Source organism: Heterodontus francisci, chromosome 27 (assembly GCF_036365525.1).
Source record: "Heterodontus francisci isolate sHetFra1 chromosome 27, sHetFra1.hap1, whole genome shotgun sequence".
NCBI classification, from domain to species: Eukaryota; Metazoa; Chordata; class Chondrichthyes; order Heterodontiformes; family Heterodontidae; genus Heterodontus; species Heterodontus francisci.
In genome coordinates this window covers 44,546,560-44,569,694 of record NC_090397.1, presented here as the reverse complement: position 1 = coordinate 44,569,694, position 23,135 = coordinate 44,546,560, and the positions used below count along the sequence as shown (strand labels likewise).

General features: G+C 41.6%; 1 protein-coding gene across 3 annotated transcripts in view; it reads right to left on the bottom strand.

Moving 5' to 3' along the window:
* gsap (gamma-secretase activating protein) overlaps nt 1-23,135 on the bottom strand; it is a 110,402-nt gene that overhangs the window by 43,194 nt on the left and 44,073 nt on the right. For all 3 annotated transcript variants that reach the window (XM_068059237.1, XM_068059236.1, XM_068059238.1), the window contains 11 exons: nt 22,816-22,887; nt 20,573-20,665; nt 16,870-17,087; nt 14,060-14,126; nt 9,638-9,720; nt 9,470-9,529; nt 8,505-8,639; nt 4,903-4,958; nt 4,580-4,611; nt 4,074-4,135; nt 1,546-1,641 (listed from right to left, as the gene is read on the bottom strand). In XM_068059237.1, coding sequence (XP_067915338.1) covers nt 1,546-1,641; nt 4,074-4,135; nt 4,580-4,611; nt 4,903-4,958; nt 8,505-8,639; nt 9,470-9,529; nt 9,638-9,720; nt 14,060-14,126; nt 16,870-17,087; nt 20,573-20,665; nt 22,816-22,887 — 974 coding nt within the window. The remainder of the gene's footprint in view (nt 1-1,545; nt 1,642-4,073; nt 4,136-4,579; nt 4,612-4,902; nt 4,959-8,504; nt 8,640-9,469; nt 9,530-9,637; nt 9,721-14,059; nt 14,127-16,869; nt 17,088-20,572; nt 20,666-22,815; nt 22,888-23,135) is intronic.

The window sequence follows — 23,135 nt, the reverse complement described above, 5'->3', positions numbered from 1 at the left end:
TTTGACATTCCAGAAATTGCAAAGAAATCAGTTTCCTTCAATACAGAACTAGAAATTCCTCACAACCCTTGCCATTCCATTTTACATGCAATGCGCATTTGCATTACACAGCAAAGCCATATTTTGGTACACTAAGCCTGAGGGGTTTTCTATGGGTCCAGCCCCTCGGTATACCATGGCAGGAGGACCTTACACTGTGGTCATTCCCCATTGAGCCTTTGCTGCGGCTGCCCCAAGCTTTAGTGCGTCCCTCAGCACTTAGTCCTGGACCTTGGAATGTGCCAGTCTGCAACACTTGGTCGTTTACAACTCTTTGCACTAGAACACCAGCAAGTTTTAGGCAGACCAAAGAGCGTCTTTCACAGAGTTGATGGTCCTCCAGCAGCAGTTGATGTTTATCTTGGTGTGCGTCCCTGGGAACAGCCTGTAGAGAACAGATCTGCTCGGGATGAACCTCGACAAAAACCACTGCATCTCTTCCACACTTGCTATGCAAAGGCACATTCCAGAGGGAGGTGGGCAACAGTCTCTTCCCCACCACAGCCACCTCAAGGGCAGCGTGCAGAGGGACTGAGACTCTGGGCATGCAGGAAGGATCTGGCGGTGAGACTCCGGACATGCAAGAAGGATCTGATGGGGAGGGCCCTTCTCACCACCAGCCAAGCCACGTCTTGGTTGCAGTTGTCCTTAAAGCACATCATACAGCTCTGTACCTGCCACCTGGAGCGCATGGAGGCAGCTGTCCTCAACCACTCCCCAAGTAGGTGAATCAAGGCAGATATGGCTAGTGGTATAACAGAAGGTGCAGCCAGTCCAGTTCTGGTGACAGCTAATTTTCCTGGCATGTCTTCTTTCCTCTTGTACAACTTCAATCATAAATACTATCCCCAAACAATCTTAACTGGCTTTCAAACCAATACAGGCTCTTTCACTTGAGGTTGGATGACTTGTCACTGCCTACATTGCAATGGAAATTTGTACTTTAATATCCTCAGTTTATATATTTCTTCCTTTGTTTCCTTCTTGCTCTACCTAGCCCTTATAAATACATCTATTATTGTCAGCTTTCTAGAGATCTTCCAGACAACATTTGGTTGTTTCTGTTTCTATATAAATACTCCCTTCTGTCATACCACACAATTTCCAACATAAAAAAGCTTCTGCCCTTTTAAGGTCTTTTTCACAGATATAGTTTCTCTTTGCACCAACTTCATAGTGTGGCAGAGTTTATAGTGCAATTCTATTTTAAACAGATTGGAAATTATGCAAATTTAAACATGCCAAGAGCTCTTTATGTTGGTCCAATTGTTGGTCCTCGCGTGACCATTTTGCAACAGGAGAAGCAATCCCACGCATCAGAAAATTTACCCAAATTAATATTGTTTACACTGTTTTTCTCTTCCCGCTTCCTCCTCCAAAATAACTTGAAAACAGATTGGACGTACTAAAATATCAAACTATAACATGGCAGGAAAATAGCCAAGTTCACTATAACTGATAATTGCCTAATTAGTGTTAAAAATAAAGAAAGAAAGCATCACAAACCAAGTTCACAACATAGTTGTTAACGATCAGGTCAATCTTCTTTTTTCCTATATAATGAAGATATTTCAGTAGATGTTCCTTCAGTTTCTCAACCATCTATAGGAATGAAGGTATATATCACAATTAACATGCATTACATTTTTTCACTATTTACCAAGCACTAACAACAAAAACTGCAATAAAATAGTCTGTCGTTTTGCAACCAAAACATTGAACAGTTCGACACTGGTCTTTAACAGCAGTACGGTCCCCACTGCTGGGCACTTTTGTGTGAACCTGATTTGCCTGTTATATGTGATGGCCGATATAACATGTTGATGCACTGCATATTGAAGAATGTAGAGAGCTGCTCATCATATTCAGCACGTAATGCAAGGTATTGCTGAAGCTCAGTGGGCTGAATTTAGTGGAACCGGCGGGGATCCCAATACCGGGCTGAAAAGACGAGGGGAACCCCGCCTCGGCCCTTTGGAGCACCAACCCAGCTCAATTCAATGGCGCTCAGGCACTTAACTGCCCGGCGCTGCGTCCCCATCCCTTAAAGGACAGGGATCCCACCAGTCGTATCGGCAGCACCACTGGTAACAGACCAACCAGGCCCAGTGCTGGAACCCGGATCATAGGTAAGCGTAGCGGGTTCGCCGGGGCCGTCATTAAGGGCAGGGTGGGTAGCAGAGGAGTGGGCTTTGCCACCGGGGGAAGTCAGAGTCTTACAGGGAGGCCACTTGTTTTACTGGTGTAACTCCAGTGGCAGCGGGAAGAGGCCGTTAAGCGGCTATTAATTGAGCACTCAAGGGCTTCAATTGTCCTGTGGACGGGAAGGCCGTCTTCGGCCTTACTTGCCCCAACATAATTGCAGGGTGAAAGGAAGGCGACAGGCCCTCCGCCCCCGCCTTCTGTTGCTATTCTGTGGGGTTTCCCCGCCTCCCAGTGGCCTATTAAATTCCACCCAGGGAGTGCAACCTAATCTAGTTCTGTGATAAATGCGTGTAACCTGAGCAAAAGTTATAGGGAAGTGCTCAGCCAAACCGATGCACATATTTCACCAAGGACTCAGAGCTCCACAGCGCTAAATTACCCTGGTTGCTGTCCTCAGAAAACTGCGGGGAGCAGGAAATGCCGTTCAGAAACAAGTCATTCCCCCATGGAGTTCTCCTTCACCAATCAACCATTTAAACAATGCAAACATCTAATGAATGTCACTTGCACACATCTGGCATGGTAAATGAGACATTGCTTAACCCACTTAACAAAGAGCAAAGTAGTAAACAAGCACAGCTGTTTCTGCTCAAAATAAACAGAGCACTTACAACACTATAACTGGCAACTTTGAAATTTACAGTAATGCAAATGGTTAGTGCTATCTGGCCAATATAAGCAACTGCTCATTTTAAACAAGAATATTTTAAGTGGTGGGGACTGTACTTAGTGATGTATGCAATTTTTTTTCAAATCAATCAAAGTACAAAACAATGTTAATGCAGTAAGTAGTCAATAGACCATCAGTTTGTGCACTATTAGTTTATATGAGGAAAACTAATAACTTCTTGTTTTATAAGAAAAATTGAAAGAGATTAGATCTGTCAAACCTGTTTTTGATATAGCCCAATAACCCTGTATTATTTCAGCAACAGTGCATGACCAGCTGTACTGAACCAGGGAAATAAGGACAAGTGGATCAACCTGATGGTTGAAACTCAGGCAAAATCTATTACTATGTGATCAAGAATTTCCAGTGTTTCAGTTAAAACCACGATTTTTCTGTTTTTTGTAACTTAGTTTTTAAAAAAAAGCCATGAACTTTGAAGGTGAGTGGGAGGGAACTTAAGACTGGCTAATATTGTTACAGGTTAACAGGCTAATACTGTTGCAGGGCAGCACAGTGACGCAGTGGTTAGCACCGCAGCCTCACAGCTCCAGCGACCCGGGTTCAGTTCTGGGTACTGCCTGCGTGGAGTTTGCAAGGTTTCCCTGTGACCGCGTGGGTTTCCTCCAGGTGCCCCGGTTTCCTCCCACATGCCAAAGATTTGCGGATTAATAGGTAAATTGGCCAATGTAAAAAAAAAGGTGCTAGGGGAATTGTGGGAAGGTGGGGATGCGAGAGGGAAAATGGGATTAATGTAGGATTAGTATAAATGGGTGGTTGACGGTACGGTGCGGACTTCGTGGGCCGAAGGGCCTGTTTCGGTGCTGTATCTCTCTATGACTCTGTCCCACAAACATATGCTTAACCAAGTTGTGATATATTAGGCAGTGAAGGAAGGGCTGCGTTTTCAAGCCATAAATTGTAGTGCCAGCGTATGCATCATATTTTACACAGTATGGCAGGTTAAATGTGCCCCAGGCAATCGATCTGTGAGTATCAACGAGGAATAACAGTGTGAACTCTATGCACTAGAAATGACCTCTTAAAAGAATTTTTCAGTAGTTTTTTTCTTAAATAAAAAATTGTTTGAATCAATTTTATTAATTTTTCCTTCAGTATTCCAACATAACATACAGAATACACCAACAACTGGGCTCCTTACCAGTCCTATTAACACCATCTGTTGGCAGTCGTCTTCCTGAAATAAGGGAACGGCTTGCTGTTCTGTTTTTAAAAAAATGTTAAAAGCGCTTGTTAACCTTTGTTCAGCTACGTACTTTTTCTAAATTAGTTGCCATGAAGGCAAAATACCTGTTCCTGTTCAAATAATCACTATTAGTTCTATGATTTGAGTGCCTTAATAACAAATATTTTACATGTGTGAAAATTCAAAAGGCAAATTTATATGTGAACTAGCACTTATCAATTGCAAGCAGTGTTTCAAAAATAATGTAAAATACATGATTAAGGATCGAACAGGATCTTATACCGATTGTATAAAATCAGCATCTTGTGTCATGGAACGCTTGCTGCATTTTTCTATGGAAAAGGACAGTCATTGTTTACCTAAGCCTTATGAATAGTTTTGCTCAAAGTATAGCACTTAAAGTCCACCATTAGCAATATATATAATCCCTACACAAGTTAAGTCAAACCATATCTTCCTACCTGAGGAATGTGTATCCACTTTTGAAAGAATCCTGTACAAATTAAACCAGAGCTTAAGTATCCTCAAATAACCAATACACTGATCAATAAGATAAAATAAAAATTTAGAGGATGAATTTTGACGCATGTTCTCCCACTCGTTTCCTGTAACATCAGTGGAAAAACCAAAAACCCTGTCATTTTCTGGGCATTCTGTGATGCTTCTGCCAAATTTACATTGGATGAGCAGGAGAATGTCTCCCTCACACCACCACTCATCCCCGCCGCCACAACCTGGAAATTAATTCAGAGAATATTCGTAAAAACTTTTAAAATTAACTTACGTTTTGGCAGTTTCTAAAATATTTCTGAAGTGCCCGATTGCCCTTTCATCTACTTTCTGAAATAATTGAAAAGGCGCTGTTAGAAATCAAATTTAAACAGTTTCTTCTACAACAAACAACGAGCACTCTACTTAGGTTATAAGACTTTGGCAGGTACAGACATGGAGCATGGATTTGGATCCCCATATCTGGTCATAGATATGGAGGCTTTGGAGGGGCACAGTAGACACCAGCAAGTATGATAGTTAAATTTAGATTTCTTATTCACTTCAATAGGCTTATACAGTTAGGCCTACCTCTGCCCAAGATGAATAACCCAAAGGAATATGACTGAGATTTTCAAATTCTAATGCAGAAGATATATTTTAGTAGGAAGAATGATGAGCGGCAATATGAACTAAATGGTACAATTTTAAAGGAGGTACAAAAAAGACACCTGGGGGTGTGCATACACGAATCTTTGAAGACGGCAGGACAAGTTGAAAAGGCTGTTAAAAACATGTGATCCTTGGCTTTACTAAAAGACAAATAGAGAACAAAAGTAAGAGAGGTATGCGAAACCTTTATAAAACACTGGTTAAGCCCCAGCTGGAATGTTGTATTCAATTCTGGGCACCACACTTTAGGAAGGATGTAAAGGCCTTAGAGAGGGTACAGAATGGTTCAAGGATGAGGGACTTCAGTTATATGGAGACACTCAAGAAGCTGCTGTGGTGCTACTTACAGCAAAGAAAGCTAAGATGAGATTTAATAGGTCTCCAAAATCATATTTCCAGTGGCAGAAGTGTGGATAATCAGAGAACGCATTGGCAGAAGAAAAGAACGAGAGGTGACATGAGGAAACTTAAAAAAAAAAAACAGCGAGTTGCTGTGATCTGTATCGCACTGCTTGAAAGGATGATGGAAGCAGATTCCATAGTAACTTTCATAAGAGAAATGGATAAATACTTGAAGGGAAAAAATTACAGGGCTATGAGGAAAGAGCAGGGAAATGGAACTAATTCAATCGCTCTAACAAAGAGCTAGTACAGGCAGGATGGGCTGAAGGACCTCCTTCTATGCTGCATCATTCCATGCTTAGGACTAGAAGACATATTTTAAAGTACATAAACAGAGTCAGATTAGCTGCTGGAAAGCATTTCTTCTCTCAGTAGGTTGTCGCCTTCCACTAGCAGATGTGATACAGATTGGGGACAGTGCAGTTATGGGAAAACTTCTGAGCCTAAATGATATGATGGTCTACCAAAGATGTATGGGTTAATAAATTTGTTTCACGATGCATCACTGCCTTATGGAATGCAGCTATTTTCCAGAATTCTGTTTCAAAGTTGGCACAGCCATTTTTTTGAAGTCCCCTTGTGTCTGCCTCTCAAGTAGGTGGAATTACCAATTTGTAGCAGGGAGGAACACAATCTGATAGATGAAGAAAAGATTGTTGGCCCTGGCACTCCTTTCTAGCCATTCCAGATTTTTCTATGCAAACATAATATATATGTTACATAGAAAATAGAATGAATGGTTTACACTCTTAATTACATTTATTATCTATTTGGATTGTTTTCCTTTTATTTCTCCTCTTCAAAGGTATCAATGGCTACTTGGATACTGTTCTACCCTCTAGCATCTTATCCTAATGGTCATTCTTTATGGGGGAGCTTAGTCAGTACATGTTGACATGCTAACCTACTGCATGGGACACAATAGCCAAATTCAAGCCTGTCCAAACAGCTGGACATTCTCCCAGCAAGAATCCCTGGATGATTTATCACTTCCAAACATAGACGTTAAAGTAACCTTTATTGTCAACTGTTTATAAATATTGGAGTAAAGATAACAAAACAGGAGTCTAAAGTATAGCGGCATCTTTCCTATTTGTGCTTATTTCTTATTCTCTGGTTTGTCCTGTTTAAATTTTACAGGCCTAGAAAGAACTGATTTTAGCACAGTTGCAACCATGGTGGACAAATCCTAAAATCAGAACACCAGAATCTGTTCTCAACAGTTAATCAATTGCTGATTCTATCAGTTTGAAAAATGGGCAGATATTTGTTATTGCAAATTTAAACATATTTAGCACCTCCTAAAATTTCCAGTCAGTTTTTGAACTGGCACCAGTAGTGCCTGTATGTTTGAGGTTAAATATATTAAAATTAACTCTAGATTACGTTATTTAGACGACCAAGCAATTTTCCAATATTAACGCAAGTTGTAGCATTCAGTCATCAACCCATCCACATAAAATGGACATCCAAAATGGACAGGGGTATGCGCTTAATGGAAGCAAAATTCAAAAGATCCTGGGCAAGGTCTGTAGCAGCATTTTGAAACAGCTTTTACCAGAAACAAACTTGTGACCTGGAGAAAACTTTGCAAAGGCTGCAAGGTACACAGTAAAAAAAAAAAGAACAGCCCTTGTTAAAGACTGTCAACATTTATATTAAATGTGCCCAATTAAATGCAAATGGTCATATCCCTTTAAATTTATACATGAAAGTTGTTCCTCAATAAAAACAGGAACCAGCTACAGAATTTCAAAACAGCTCTGGCATTACTGGAATTACAAATAAATTTTCTGAAGTCAGGCGATACTAAACACAAACAATATTATATATTACACAGAAGGTACAACATGGAAACAGTCCACATTAGAGACATTATGATGAACTATATAGCCATAGAACTAGGCTAGAACCAAGAGGACCACTGATCTTTGGAATAGGTTGCTAGTACCTGCCGTAGGTGCAGGACAAGACCCCATATAAAGGAATTAGACTGGGAAGCAGAGAAAAACTTTACATGGGCAATCCAAAGAGTGGCTTGGCTGCAATGTTTTTCTTGCTTCCTCCCTCCGCCACCCAACTGCTTCAATTCAAATTTGGTGACTACCAACCTTCAAAAGTATTTACAGCACAGAAACAAGCTATTCAGCCCAATAGGTCCATGCTGATTTTATGATCCACATGAGCCTCCACCCCACTTCCTCTAACCCCATCAACATATCCTTTCATACCTTTATTCTTCATGTCCTTATCTAGCTTCCCGTTGAATGCATCTATGCAGTTGTGAGAAGTGATGTTCCCCAACACCCACATATTTATGGGGCCAATACGTTCTTTCCCAAAACCATTAACCACACTTTATTGATACCTGTAATAGGATTATTCAAGATCAAGGCTCTTAATTGAGAAATAAATACTTTTCCTTACACAGCAGTCCGGCATCATCTGTGGAGAGAGCGAGAGAGCGAGGAGAGAGAGAGTGTAAAAGAGAAAGAGAGAAAGAGAAGAGAAAAAGAATTAACATTTTAGTTTGATGACCTTTCATTGGAACTGAACACATCACAACAGCTCTGATGAAAGGACATAGAACCTGACACGTTAACTCTGTTTCTCTCTCCATAGATGCTGCCAGACCTGGTGAGTATTTCCAACCTTTTCTGTTTTTATTCCAGATTTCCAACATCTGCAGTATTTTGCTTTTAAAATGCATTTTTAGTTTTATTAAAACTAAATGTCACCTTCGAGTAACTTCCAAAGTTTCTCAAATGGTTAAATTTTTATACTTACATTAAAAACTATGAATGCTCACCTAAATTCTCTTACCATTTCTGAAAACAGCTTGGCTTTGATTCTTTGCAAAGAACAATTATTGTACCATGGAATATGTAAACTTTCCAAATTCTTCAAAGATTCCACATTCCTGTTCAACTCTTCCCAAAAACCTTTAAAGTTTTGAATCTGGAAATGGGATGCACAAACTAGTGAAAAAAAACTGACAAAGCAAGAAAGTACTGTATAACATAACAGCTCCAGAGTGGCAAACAACACCATCTGCATTTATATAGCGCCTTTAATGCAGTAAAGGCATCCCAAGAAGCTTCACAGGAATGTTATCAAACAAAACTTGACATTGAGCAGGTGAGCAAAAGGTTGGTCAAAGAGACGGGTTTTGAGAAGCATCTTAAAAAGGAGACACATCACATCACTTAAGTCACAAACAATAGTCAAATCAACATCTGACCCTCAAACTTGCTAATCTGTATACTTGGACCATCTGGTTTGTTTACAGTGAAGCAAAGTTTGCCTGTTTTTGTGCTGTGGGAGAGAGGGGAGGGAGAATTGTCAGTATAACAGACAATTTATATGTGTGCCACTAAGTCACAATATAGTACTGTGAACCAGAAGTCAGGGAAGAATCTTTAGCACTAACTAATTTAAACCGGTTCTCAAGCCCTAGAAGTCTACAACTTCACATTTCAGTCCACCCCAAGCACTCCATGAGCTCCCTAGCAAAAATTCTGTATTTTTCTGGACTTTTTGATACACTCGCTGTTATTCCCACATATTTTAACTAAAATGTTTTCTCCAATGATGGCACCATTTTCCTACAGTTAAGGGACAGTCTTTAGAATCTACGGCAGGAGAACCTTTGGGAACACTTCAATACTTACCATGGGTCACCGGGAGTGTTAAATGGCTTACAGGGAGACACAAAAAAAACAGTGAAAACATTCACAATTTTGTGAACAATCATTAAATGTTCAAAATGCATTGTACAATAGTCTTACCTTTTCTCTAAAAACAGGTTGTGAAATATTTTCTGTACTATAGGTTATTCCAGGAATTTCCTATTGATAATTGAAAATAATTAGCTTTCTATGTTTAAACAGAACAAAATGGTATCTGCAAATATTCAAGAATTTTTTTTTTTTGGTTACACACAAGATTAATCTTACCCCATCCCAGTTAGCTAAGGATGAGTATGGTAGCAGCTTATCCACAATGTTTGTCTTGGAGATTGCTTTCCTGTACAAAGTACCTGAAACAAATTCATTTTAAACGCAATTAAAAGTTTTACCAGAGAATCAAAACATCTGTGCAATTTAAGAAAAAATAATAAACAGTAAGTGAAATATGGAGACATACATTTATTCTGATCTGCAGCATTATTCACCATAATAAGTATTCATGCAAACTTAATTAACACTAGAAGTAATTAGTCATTGATTGTGGCGTCCACTTCAGTAAAATCCATATGCATTTTCATACTTAAGTGAAACATCGAACCAGAGTGATGTCATGCTGCTTATTTACTGGACTCACATACTTTACAATTGAAATCATGAAGGGGCATTTTTAGGTAGATGTGAATAATAAAGCAATTATTATATAGACTGGTAGTAGATTTAAGGACAGCAACACATTCTCTCACTCAAATGAGACACTATGGGGTGAATTTTCAATGGCCTGTGGAGGTGGGTCTGGAGGGTGGGGGGGGGGGCACAAAAATCTGCCGGGCTGGCTCTCCGACATGTTCCCACCTCCACGGGATTATGCAGGAGTTGGGGTGACGGCGGGAATGGTTACCTGCTCATCCAGGAAGGGTAACCAATTAAGCCCTTTGAGGGCTTCATTAAAAGCACTCTCCAGACAACAAACGGGGTACCCGTCACATCAGGAGGCCGTCTGTGAAATGGTGGCCTCCCAGCAGCATGCTGGGTAAACATCAGAGCTGGAGTCTCCATTCAATCTGGAAGGTGCCGATCGAAAACTCGGCCAAACTACAGCAGTGCCCATTATTGTGGGAGGCTTTCCCCCTCATGTCAGATGGCCCCTAACCTCTTCTGTGGCCAGTGACCAGAAATGGAGGCATCCTTGGCCCCTTCTACATACTTCAGCAGCACCCATCTCTGACGGCCGGGCTGCTGATCAATGAGTGCTGGAAGGCTTTCTATTGGACCTCCAATCTCAAGAGCCCATCCGCTGTCCTTAATTGACAGGACACCCAGAGGCGACACTTAATTGGCCACCTCCTCCAAAATTGCCCTCGGGGTCCCAACGCCAGCATTTGTGGGTTCCCGAACCACATTTCATTCTGACATCACAATCGTGACCTGGGAACGAAAATCCTGCCCCGTATTGCTCTCATTCTGCATTTTTTTTTTTAATTCTCTACCATTATCATTGGGCTATAATGCAAAATCACTTAGGACCTTTCAGAGTAACTATCTTCTTCTAGGCAGTGAATTACAGTGAAATGCTTTCCTTAACTGTATATAAAGGAATTGTTAAATATTCACAGGATTATATTAGCAGGTGGACTGTGACATCCTGTCCTTAGTCATTGGATTTAGCTTGCTTATATTACTCATTAAAAAAATGACAAAATGTGTCCCCGTCATGTGGAGCATTAGGAAAGTGTGAACTCTCGTCCAGCATCTCATACCTGACGCATTTTACAAGTATTAGAAAATTAACATTTTGAAAGTCAAGTCTCACAAAACTGTCAAAAACAAAAAAAAATCTGATGATGAAAAGCAGATAATATAGTATAATTAAGACGACAGATTACAATCTATGAATATATATATATATATATATATAGAGCTTAATATTCCAGGGTATAGAATCTTCAGACGTGATAGGGGAGGGGGTACAAGAGGAGGTGGCATTGCACTGTTGATTAAAGAGACAATTATTGCAGTAAGGAGGGATGATATCCTAAAAGGTTCCTGTAATGAGGCCATATGGGTAGAACTTAAAAACAAAAAGGGGTCGTCACTTGGCTGGGAGTGTACTACAGGCCTCCAAACAGTCAGGGAGAGATAGAGGAGCAGATATGTAGGCAAATGTCAGAGAGGTGCAAAAATAATAGGGGATTTCAACTTCCCCTATATTAGAGGGGATAGTATTGGTGCAAAAAGCTTAAAGGAGGCGGAATTCTTCAAGTGTATTCAGGAGAGCTTTTTCAGCCAGCACGTAGAGAGTCCAACAAGAGGAGGGCGTTACTGGGCTTAATCCTCGGGAATGAAGCCGGACAAGTGGTAGAAGTGGCAGTGGGGGAGCATTTCGGGGAGAGCGACCATAACTCTAAGATTTAAGATTGTTATGGAAAAGGACAAAGAGGGACCGGAAATAAGAGTACTGAATTGGGGGAAGGCAGATTTCAATATGATAAAACAGGATCTGGCCAAAGTGAACTGGGAGCAGTTTCTTACAGGAAAGTGTACATCAGACCAGTTGGAGTCATTTAGAAGGGAAATTGTGAGAGTTCAGGTGCAGCATGTTCCTGTAAAGGTGATGAGTAGGACCAACAGGTCAAGGGAACCCTGGATGTCAAGGGATATAGAGTATTGGATAAAGAAAAAAAAAAGGTGGCGTATGGCATATTCAGAGCACTGAAAACAGCGGAGGCCCTAGAGGAGTATAGAAAGTGTAGGAGAGTGAAGAGAGGGCATCAAAAATCACTGGCAGACAAGATAAAAGGAAAATCCCAAGGCATTTTATAACTATGTTAGGGGCAAGAGGATAACCAGGGAAAAAGTGGGGCCCATTAGGGATCATAGAGGCAATGTGTGTGTGGAGTCGGAGGACATAGGTGAGGTTTTAAATGATTACTTTTCATCTGTGTTCACTATGGAGAGGAACAAGGTAGGTGTAGAGATCAGGGAAGGGGATTGTGATATACTTGATCAAATTAGCATTGAAAAGGAGGAAGTATTAGCAGGCTTGAAGGTGTATAAATCTTCAGGCCCAGATGAGATGTATCCCAGGCTATGTGAGGCAAGAGAGGAGATAGCAGGGGCTCTGACACAAATTTTCAAATCCTCTCCGGCCACAGAAGTACCAGAGGATCGGAGGACAGCGAATGTGGTACCATTATTTAAGAAGGGTAGCAGGGATAAACCAAGTAATTACAGGCCAGTGAGTCTAACATCAGTGGTAGGGAAATTATTGGAAAAAATTCTGAGAGACAGGATTAATCTCCACTTGGAGAAGCAGGGATTAATCAGGGATATTCAACATGGCTTTGTCAGGGGGAGATCGTCTCTAACTAACTTGATTGAATTTTTCGAGGAGGTGACTAGAGGTGTAGATGAGGATAAAGCAGTTGATGTCGTCTACATGGACTTCAGTAAGGCTTTTGATAAGGGCCTGCATGGGAGATTGGTGAAGAAAGTAAAGGCCCATGGTATCCAGGGTAATTTAGGAAATTGGATTCAAAATTGGCTTAGTGGCAGGAGGCAGAGGGTAATGGTAGAGGGTTGCTTCTGCGAGTGGAAGCCTGTGACCAGTGGTGTACCGCAGGGATCGGCACTGGGACCCTTGCTGTTTGTAGTGTACATTAATGATTTAGACGTGAATATGAGGTATGATCAGTAAGTTCACAGGTGACACGAAAATTGGTGGTGTCGTAAATAGTGAGGAGGATAGCCTTAGACTACAGGACGATATAGATGGGCTGGTAAGATGGGCGGAGCAGTGGCAAATGGAGTTTAATCCGGAGAAGTGTGAGGATGCACTTTGGGAGGTCTAACAAAGTAATGGATTATACAATGGATGGTAGGACCCTTGGGAGTACAGAGGGTCAGAGGACCTTGGGGTGCTTGTCCATAGATCATTGAAGGCAGCAGCACAGGTAGATAAGGTGGTTAGGAAGGCTTACAGGATACTTGCCTTTATTAGCCGAGGCACAGAATATAAGAGCAGGGAGGTTATGATGGAGCCGTATAAAACGCTGGTTAGGCCACAGTTGGAATACTGTGCACAGTTCTGGTCGCCACGCTACAGGAAGGATGTGATTGCAACGGAGCGGGTGCAGAGAAGATTTACTAGGATGTTGCCTGATCTGGAGCATTTCAGTTATGAAGACGACTTGATAGACCGGGGTTGTTTTCCTTGTAGTGGAGAAGGCTGAGGGGGGACCTGATTGAGGTGCACAAAATTATGAGGGGCATTGATAGGATAGATAGGAAGAAACTTTTTCCTTTAGCGGAGAGGTCAATAACTAGGGGGCATAGATTTAAGGCAAGAGGCAGGAGGTTTAGAGGGGAGTTGAGGAGGAATTTTTTCACCCAGGGGGTGGTTGGAATCTGGAACACACTGCCTGAAGGGGTGGTAGAGGCAGGAACACTTACGACATTCAAGAAATATTTAGATGAGCACTTGAAACGCCATAACATACAAGGGTACGGGCCAAGTGCGGGGAAATGGAATTAGTTAGGGACAGGTGCATAGGCTCGTCGGGTCGAAGGGCCTGTTTCTGTGCTGTAAAACTCTATGACTATGACTCTAAAACCATTCCGAGGTTAGTAGGCATTAAGTTTTAGCATCAAAATAACAATCCTCAGAATTTACTCTCAAATGAACCCTCTTACCAAGAATGAATTCCTGGAAAAGATCAAAAGAGCCAGAAACAGTTAAACCACATATCCAGTGAATAATCTGTTGGAGAAAAAAAAAGGAAAGACAATTTTTCCAAGTTTATTTTCCTAACATAATTGACTATTTTATATTAAAAACATATTTACATAAACTAGCTAATCTTCCTTGGCATCGCTCACATCTAAAATAATAAATAGATTTCAAAATGATCTACATGATACATTATTTGTACTTTGTTCAGAATGCGATACATTTTTAAAATGTCTTCCCTAATTATTATCCTCAGTTTACTTTTGTAATCAATGTATTCATCCTTCTTGGAGGATTCTTTCTGTTGCTTTGAAAGGTTTCCCAAAGCATCATTACATTTAACGTCATATGTAACAAACTATGGATGTGAATAGGCATCAAATGAAGTGCTTATCTATTTGCATCCTGCATCATGATTGCTTTTTTTAAAAACAAAGAAACAATCAGTATTTTCAATGCAAGTGTGAAAATGGGAATTAGGAGGAGTGGGTTTTATTTATACACAGAGTGGATTGAACCATACGAGTTTGCAATTTTGCGTATATTCATTATAAGTGTTATTTTTAGGATTCTATAATGGCTGATGGCTGTTATGCCAACTTTCTTAGTGTTCTTAGAGTTTCTGGCTGGTGTCTAGATAGAACTTTTTCGTAGAATGCAGAAAATTGAAATGATAAAAGGATTGCACAATATAAAACTTAGCCACCAAAATAGAAAATAATTAGAATCATAGAAAATGCAGCACAGGGGGCCATTCGGCCCTTTATGGGCTGAATCTTATCGGTCCCGTAGAGGCAAGGTCAAAGGTGGGACCGGGAGCAAAAATGGAAATGAGAATCTTGGGTCAGTGAGCCAGCACATTCCCACATCTGGGCCATCTTGCCGGAGGCAGTTCATCAATGGCAGCAGTTGCCTGCCCGGCAGAGGCGAGTAGCCAACAATTACCAATTAGGATGCTCATGAGAGGGACAGGGAGCACTCCTTTGGGATCTTCCCGGCATCAGAGCAACCTCCCACTGACTGCCGAACACAGCAGTTCTGTGGAGGTGGACACCCAGTAGCAAGCCAGGGGCCCATTGGAACCAAAAACATCCTGTCCCAATAACACAGCTGCTGCAGGCAAGAAAGGCTGCACTCGCGGCCCCAACAATTTCTTCGGAGGGATTTCCCCTCTGCTCTGAGGAACCTACCAGCTTCGCTCCTCAATAGGTTCGATATTTGAGGTACTGGCCTGAAGTTGACTCCATTCTGAGAGCCCTCGTGCTCTCCTTGCTGCCTGAGCAGCACCCATCTCTCCCAATGGGGACTGCCGTCCTTCCAAAGCTGCAGGCCCTCAGTTTGGACAGGGCTCCTGGAGGCGGCCTCTTAATTGGCCGTCTCGCGGAGGATCTGGCCAACAAGTGCACTTCACTCACAGTCGGGGTCGGGACACAGAAATGGCCCCGACCCCTCATTTAGAGATAAAGCAGCAAGATTCCACCCTGTACCTTCACCAGCTCTTTCAAATAGCAATCCAGTTAGTCCCACTTCCTGGCTCATTCCCCATATCTATGCAATGTTTTCTCCTTCAACTATTTATCCAATTCCCTTTGAAATAAAAACAAAAAATGCTGGTAATAATCAGCCAATCAGGCAGCATCCGTGAAGAGAGAAACATTGTTAACATTTCCAGTAGTGATCTCTCATCTGAACTGGATAAAAAACAAACAATAACCTTTCACCCCCTTGCTTATCAAGAATCTATCTACTCTTAAAAATATTTAAAGACTTTGCTTCCACTGCCTTTTGAGGAAGAGAGTTCCAAAGACTCACGACCCTCAGAGAAAAGATTTCTCCTCATCGCTATCTTAAATGGGCGACTCCATATTTTTAAAATAGTGACCCCTAGTTCTAGATTCTCCCACAAGGGGAAACATCCTTTCCACATTCACATTGGTTCCGAAGGGTCACTGACCCGAAACGTTAACTCTGCTTCTCTTTCCACAGATGCTGCCAGACCTGCTGAGTATTTCCAGCATTTCTTGTTTTTATTTCAGATTTCCAGCATCCGCAGTATTTTGTTTTTATATTGGTCTAGTAAACTTTCTCTGAACTGCTTCCAATACATTTACATCCTTCCTTAAATAAGGAGACCAATACTGTACACAGTACTCCAGATGTGGTCTCACCAATGCCCTGTATAGCTGAAGCATAACCTCCCTACTTTTGTATTTAATTCCCCTCACAAGGAACAATAACATTCTATTAGCTTTCCTAATTACATGCTGTACCTGCATACTAACCTTCGGTGATTCATGCACTAGGACACCCAGATCCCTCTGCATCTCAGAGCTCTGCAATCTCTCACCATTTAGATAATATGCTTTTTTTTTTATTCTTCCTGCCAAAATGGACAATTTCATACTTCCCCACATTATACTCCATCTGCCAGGTCTTTGCCCACTCACTTAACCTATCTATATGTAATAGGCATTAGAAGTTTAGGGAAGGTCAATCAGATCCACAGAGTTGGCTGTCCATTTTAAGCTGTTCACTTGGAGCACAAATTCATAAAGTTTACTCTTATTGTGCACCACAGCGCATCCTGCAAAAATCAGACTCCTATCCAAAAGCAAAGAGATGTTACGATTAATTTATAAACTAACAAATACAACTGCAGTTTTCAAAGAACATTCAATAATATTATTAAACAGAGAAGTATTTTATATTTTCTTCTAAAAATACTAAGTTGAGCAATGAGAGATGTATATTTATTAATACTTTAGTCCAGTACCTGTGTTTCTGTGTCTGAATTGCTCTGGAGGTACAAGACTGCACAATGCATCGCTGCGAGTTGATGACAATCCAGTTTACTGCCACGCATAAACAACATCAATAACTGTGGGTCAAGGTCAGCTTTATACATTTTCCCCAACTGACAGTCCAGCAGCGAGTCGGACAATGACAATATGTAGCGTTGGTGATTCCAGGGCTTCACTTTGGCATCTTTCCCTGGCAAACACAGAGCTTATTATGCTGGTTTAATAAATTCATGGTCATTTAGGAACATAAGAACAGGAGTAGGCCCATCAGCCTTCAAGCCTGCTCTGTCAATTAGATCAAGGCTGATCTGCACCTCAACTCCATTTTCCCAGCTTTAACCAACAAAAACCAATCAATCAATCTCAGTCTTGAAAGTTCCAATTGACTCAGCATCCACAGTCTTTGACTGGGGTGGGGTGGGGATGGTGGGGGAGGGGGACAAAGAGTTCAGTTTCTGTCATTCTTTGAGTGAAAAAATGCTTCCTGATTTTGTTTATGAACAGCCTGGCTTTAATGTTAAGACTGTACGTCCTTTGTCTTGGTCCCCCCCACCCCCTCAACCAGAAGAACTAGTTTCTCTACCCTGGAAAATCCTTTTAACCTTTTAAACACCTCAATCAGATCACCAGTGAAATTTTATCAAAACACAAAATGGAACCCTGCCTTAAAATATTTGAACATGAGAAATAGATCATTTAATGCCTTCTTTAAAATCTACTTCCCACTATTATGTCAACTGAAACTCATAAGTGATCCTATTCAGTCACTTACACATGCAGACAACAATCACAGTTAATGATAAGATTAATCATATCCTTTGTGACTACTGTAGCTTAAAAAGAGCTGATTCTGTGCTTCAATTAATTTGCGCTACTCAAGTTTGGATAAACAAGACCACTGACAATTAAAATGATTGAATTTGCCAAAAATAAGTACTCTAATGAACACTACCACAGGAATGACAGTCTCAATAAAAACTTTTAAAAACGTGTTTTGATATAATAACAGCATCAAAGAACAAAGAACAGTACAGCACAGGAACAGGCCATTCAGCCCTCCAAGCCTGCGCCGATCTTGATGCCTGCCGAAACTGACACCTTCTGCACTTCCGGGGACCATATCCCTCTATTCCCTTCCTATTCATATATTTGTCAAGATGTCTCTTAAACGTCGCTATCGTTTCTGCTTCCACCACCTCCCCTGGCAGCAAGTTCCAGGCACTCACCACCCTCTGTGTAAAAAACTTGCCTCGCTCATCCCCTCTAAACTTTGCCCCTCGCACCTTAAACCTATGTCCCCTAGTAACTGACTCTTCCACCCTGGGAAAAAGCTTCTGACTATCCACTCTGTCCATGTCACTCATAACTTTGTAAACCTCTATCATGTCGCCTCTCCACCTCCGTCGTTCCAGTGAAAACAATCCGAGTTTTTCCAACCTCTCCTCATAGCTAATGCCCGCCAGACCAGGCAACATCCTGGCAAACCTCTTCTGTACCCTCTCCAAAGCCTCCATGTCCTTCTGGTAGTGTGGCGACCAGAATTGCACGCAATATTCTAAGTGTGGCCTAACTAAGGTTCTGTACAGCTGTAACATGACTTGCCAATTTTTATACTCTATGCCCCGACCGATGAAGGCAAGCATGCCGTATGCCTTCTTGACTACCTTATCCACCTGCGTTGCCATTTTCAATGACCTGTGGACCTGTACGCCAGATCTCTCTGCCTGTCAATACTCCTAAGGGTTCTGCCATTTACTGTATACCTCCCACCTGCAAAATGCATTACCTCACATTTGTCCGGATTAAACTTCATCTGCCATTTCTCCGTCCAAGTCTCCAACCGATCTATATCCTGCTGTATCCTCTGACAATCCTCATCACTATACGCAACTCCACCAACCTTTGTGTCGTCCACAAACTTACTAATCAGACCAGCTACATTTTCCTCCAAATCATTTATATATACTACAAACAGCAAAGGTCCCAGCACAGATCCCTGTGGAACACCACTAGTCACATCCCTCCATTCAGAAAAACACCCATCCATTGTTACCCTCTGTCTTCTGTGACTGAGCCAGTTCTGTATCCATCTTGCCAGCTCACCTCTGATCCCGTGTGACTTCACCTTTTGTACCAGTCTGCCATGCGGGACCTTGTCAAAGGCTTTACTGAAGTCCACGTAGACAACATCCACTGCCCTTCCTTCATCAATCATCTTCGTCACTTCCTCAAAAAACTCAATCAAATTAGTAAGACACGCCCTCCTCTTCACAAAACCATGCTGTCTCTCGCTAATAAGTTCGTTTGTTTCCAAATGGGAGTAAATCCTGTCCCGAAGAATCCTCTCTAATAGTTTCCCTACCACTGACATAAGGCTCACCGGCCTATAATTTCCTAGATTATCCTTACCACCTTTCTTAAACAAAGGAAAAACATTGGCTATTCTCCAGTCCTCTGGGACCTCACCAGTAGTCAATGAGGATGCAAAGATTTCTGTCAAGGCCCCAGCAATTTCTTCCCTTGCCTCCCTCAGTATTCTAGGGTAGATCCCATCAGGCCCTGGGGACTTATCTACCTTAATGCTTTGCAAGACACCCAACACCTCCTCCTTTTTGATAATGAGATGACTGAGATTATCTGCACTCCCTTCCCTAGGCTCATCATCCACCAAGTCCTTCTCCTTGGTGAATACGATGCAAAGTACTCATTTAGCACCTCACCCATTTCCTCTGGCTCCACGCATAGATTCCCATCTCTGTCCTTGAGTGGGCCAACCCTTTCCCTGGTTACCCTCTTACTCTTTATATATGTATAAAAAGCCTTGGGATTTTCCTTAATCTTGTTTGCCAATGACTTTTCATGACCCCTTTTAGCTGTCCTAACTCCTTGCTTAAGTTCCTTCCAACTGTCTTTATAGTCCTCAAGTGCTTCATCTGTTCCTAGCCTTCCAGCCCTTACAAATGCTTCCTTTTTCTTTTTGACTAGGCTCACAATATCCCGTGTTATCCAAGCTTCCCGAAACTTGCCAAACTTGTCTTTCTTCCTCACAGGAACATGCTGGTCCTGGATTCTAATCAGCTGACGTTTGAAAGACTCCCACATGTCAGATGTTGATTTACCCTCAAACAGCCGCCCCCAATCTAAATTCTTCCAGTACAATGTCTCTCAAAGTAATTTTATGTTAATTCTAAACTCTACAACATTACAACTAACCTGGGCTCCACGGTGTAGCGTAATCAAAAACAAGTGCCAGGTTAAATTCCTGTTAGTGCGGAGCTGTCCTCAGCAAACCGGGTGTTTCAACCGTCCCCAGTTATTTCAGGTTATTTCCTCCCTTCCCCCACACCAAACCACCATCAGCTAAGAGAGCAGGAAGGTACTCCCAGACTTCAGGCAAACTTCAAAAGTGTAACCTGTTCATCATCAGGAAGTCCTACATGAGCAGCTCCAGGGAGACTTGCTTACCATACAGCATCTGCCTGAACCAACAAGACTGTAAGTAATGCTCACGATTCTCCACATGATAAGAGTTCAAAGTCGTACCACTCTATAATCCAATGCCTAAGTACACATATCTGAAGTAGTGCCAATCCATGTAACAATGCGACTGTTGAGAGATTTTAGGTTTCATAAATTGTGACTGAGGCATACTTGGATTGTATTAACTATTCTTACCTGACAAAAATAAGCTATGACAAACCAAATTAGGATGCTGTGTATTAATGAGGTGTAAAAAATATCCAGGCATGTAAATGGCAATATAATAACCTGAAAGAAAATAAATGCATTATAATAATTTTGCAATGTTATTTCAAATTAAATCATGGGCTAAGTTAAATGCTTCAGTGTCCAAATCATTAAATAAAGTGTACTCCAATTATTAAATTACAGTGTACTCCACTGACCACCTCCAGGCGCGTATCCATTGTCTCTCGAGATAAGGAGGCCCAAAAGAAAAGAAAGAAAGAAAAGAAAAGAAAAGAGTGTACTCCACTTAAAACTGATGTGGTTTGTTCAACAATTGGAAGCTAGATCAAGAACAGTTTTCGCAAACCAAACAGATTAAAAAACAATGCATATTTCATTGACTTTTAATGGACAGGAATGGCAACTCATCCAGTCATTTGGAATTTGAATTAACTATCAAAATCTAGATGATTCAGCCAAGATTTGATTGCATGTGGAACCATTTTGCTCTCCATGCTGCTAAAGAAAGGTTACATGTTACTTATTCTGGAAGGTGACCTCTTAATGGCAGTGTTTCACTAAGAATTTGCAGGTCACATACATGTATTCTACATTAGATGTTATTTGGATGACTGATTAAAATAATAAGAAGCATTATAGGGGTGCATTTTAAAGGCATCATTAAAAGATTTAGAACAACTGGCATTCTTTTCCTTTAGGACCCCAATGGTGCTCTCAATGACCCATGAGGGGTATGTCCCTCATGGTAACATTGCTGTTGTTTGGGCACTCGTAGTGAGATCATTATACAAGGAAGCAGAGAGTAGATTTTATCATCTAGAAGCCACTGCTGATGTGATTTGCTTCCCTCAAGTGGTCAGGGGAGCCAAAATTTCAAAAGGATGAATCCATCATAACAACTTCCAGCATATCCGAGGCTGGCTTTTTAAAACCTGCTGGGGGTAGGAGCGGGTACGGGCAAGATTTGAAGATCGCGTTCTTGGAGATCGGCACTGGGTTCCACACCTCTGGTACACAAAGCTATTTTCAAAGTGCCACCAGAAGGGAGGAAACGGATTGGTCAGAGCCTCCAATTAAGTGTTTGTTGAATTCACCGAATCACTCATTAACGGGCTTCATTTTGTGTCTCTGCATTCTATTAATCAGCCCTTCCCTTAGCCCTCGTGGCCCCCGCTGTTCACGTCTTCAGAACCCTGTCATGTTCCCCACGTGGCCTCTTCCCCATTCCCAGCCTTTAAAAATTGAAAACTGCTGCTGACAAGCCTGTTAATGAGCGAATTTTGCTGCTCAGTGTCACTGATGGCACAAAGGTGTTCTGAGTGGATGCCAGCTGCATCCCAGTCAGCGGATGCTTCCAACATCCATGGGTGCCAGGAAAGGGCTGAGACGGTCCTAGCGGCAGACAATGGGACAACTCCTCAGGGGGGCTCTGGCATCACCCTTTGATCTCTCGCTCCCTCCGACTCAGGAGCTACGTGTGTATCAGGGCCCTTTGACAGAGGCGACCCCTGCCATGACACAGGCATGGCAGCTTTTGGAGGGGCCCCCATGGGCATCTCCAAGACGAGGATGGAAGCCATGTGCAGCTGTTCCTCCTCCACAATAATGAAACACAGAGGTTCCTATTGAGAATGACATTTCTACTCCCAAGAATTCTGATTGTGAGTACAATGTGGGGTGAAAGTCTGCTTATGGTCTGACTGTCGGAAGCACCGAGGAGCAAATCTAGGTCTGTGTAGGTCATACAAATATAAAATCACTGCAACAGGTGGTTTCCAGCTCCAGATATTACAACTGAAACTCTTCAGGCTCAGAAACTCCTCACTTTTGTCCATCTCAGCCGATCCTGGCAACAGCTCCATTCTCTAATTTTTGGTCTAAGTTATGCTGAGTGCATGGCGAGTGTAACAGCAGGAAATTCTCTCTAATATAATTAAATGAAGACATTTGTGACTTGACAGATGCTTTGTGGGAAGGGTCAAATTGCAAGGGAATTAGGGCGGGTGGCAGTGGAAGAAACAGGCGATGCAATTTCATGTTTGTAAACTGGTGGAAATGACTTCTCCCTAATTTTCCTCCACAAAAATTTACTTGCCCCAATTAGACACCAGAAATGTGCTAAGAATGGTTAGGAAATTCAGCCCTTGTATGTTTAAATAAATTACATACTCCACAGGTTCCTTGATCCAAATCATCTACCATCAGCTTACCAATATTGATGAAGGTCGGTTCACTTATACATTCGGATGCTTCCAAAGAAACTGTAAATGTTTTTCTCCAACCTACAAAAAAAGTTAAAGAAAATTATGTGACCAGTTCTGCATTGTATCACTTAAGATCCACCCAGACGATTTAGTGATCAAGATCTTTTATACCAGATTCACTTACAAACACAAATCAAAACTTTTATCAATTTGCAAGTTAAGCCTGCTATGTATTGGAACACTGCATCAAGCCATACTCATCAAAAAAGTTTCAAAAAAATAAAATACTGTGGATGCTGGAAATCTGAAAAATGCTGGAAATACTC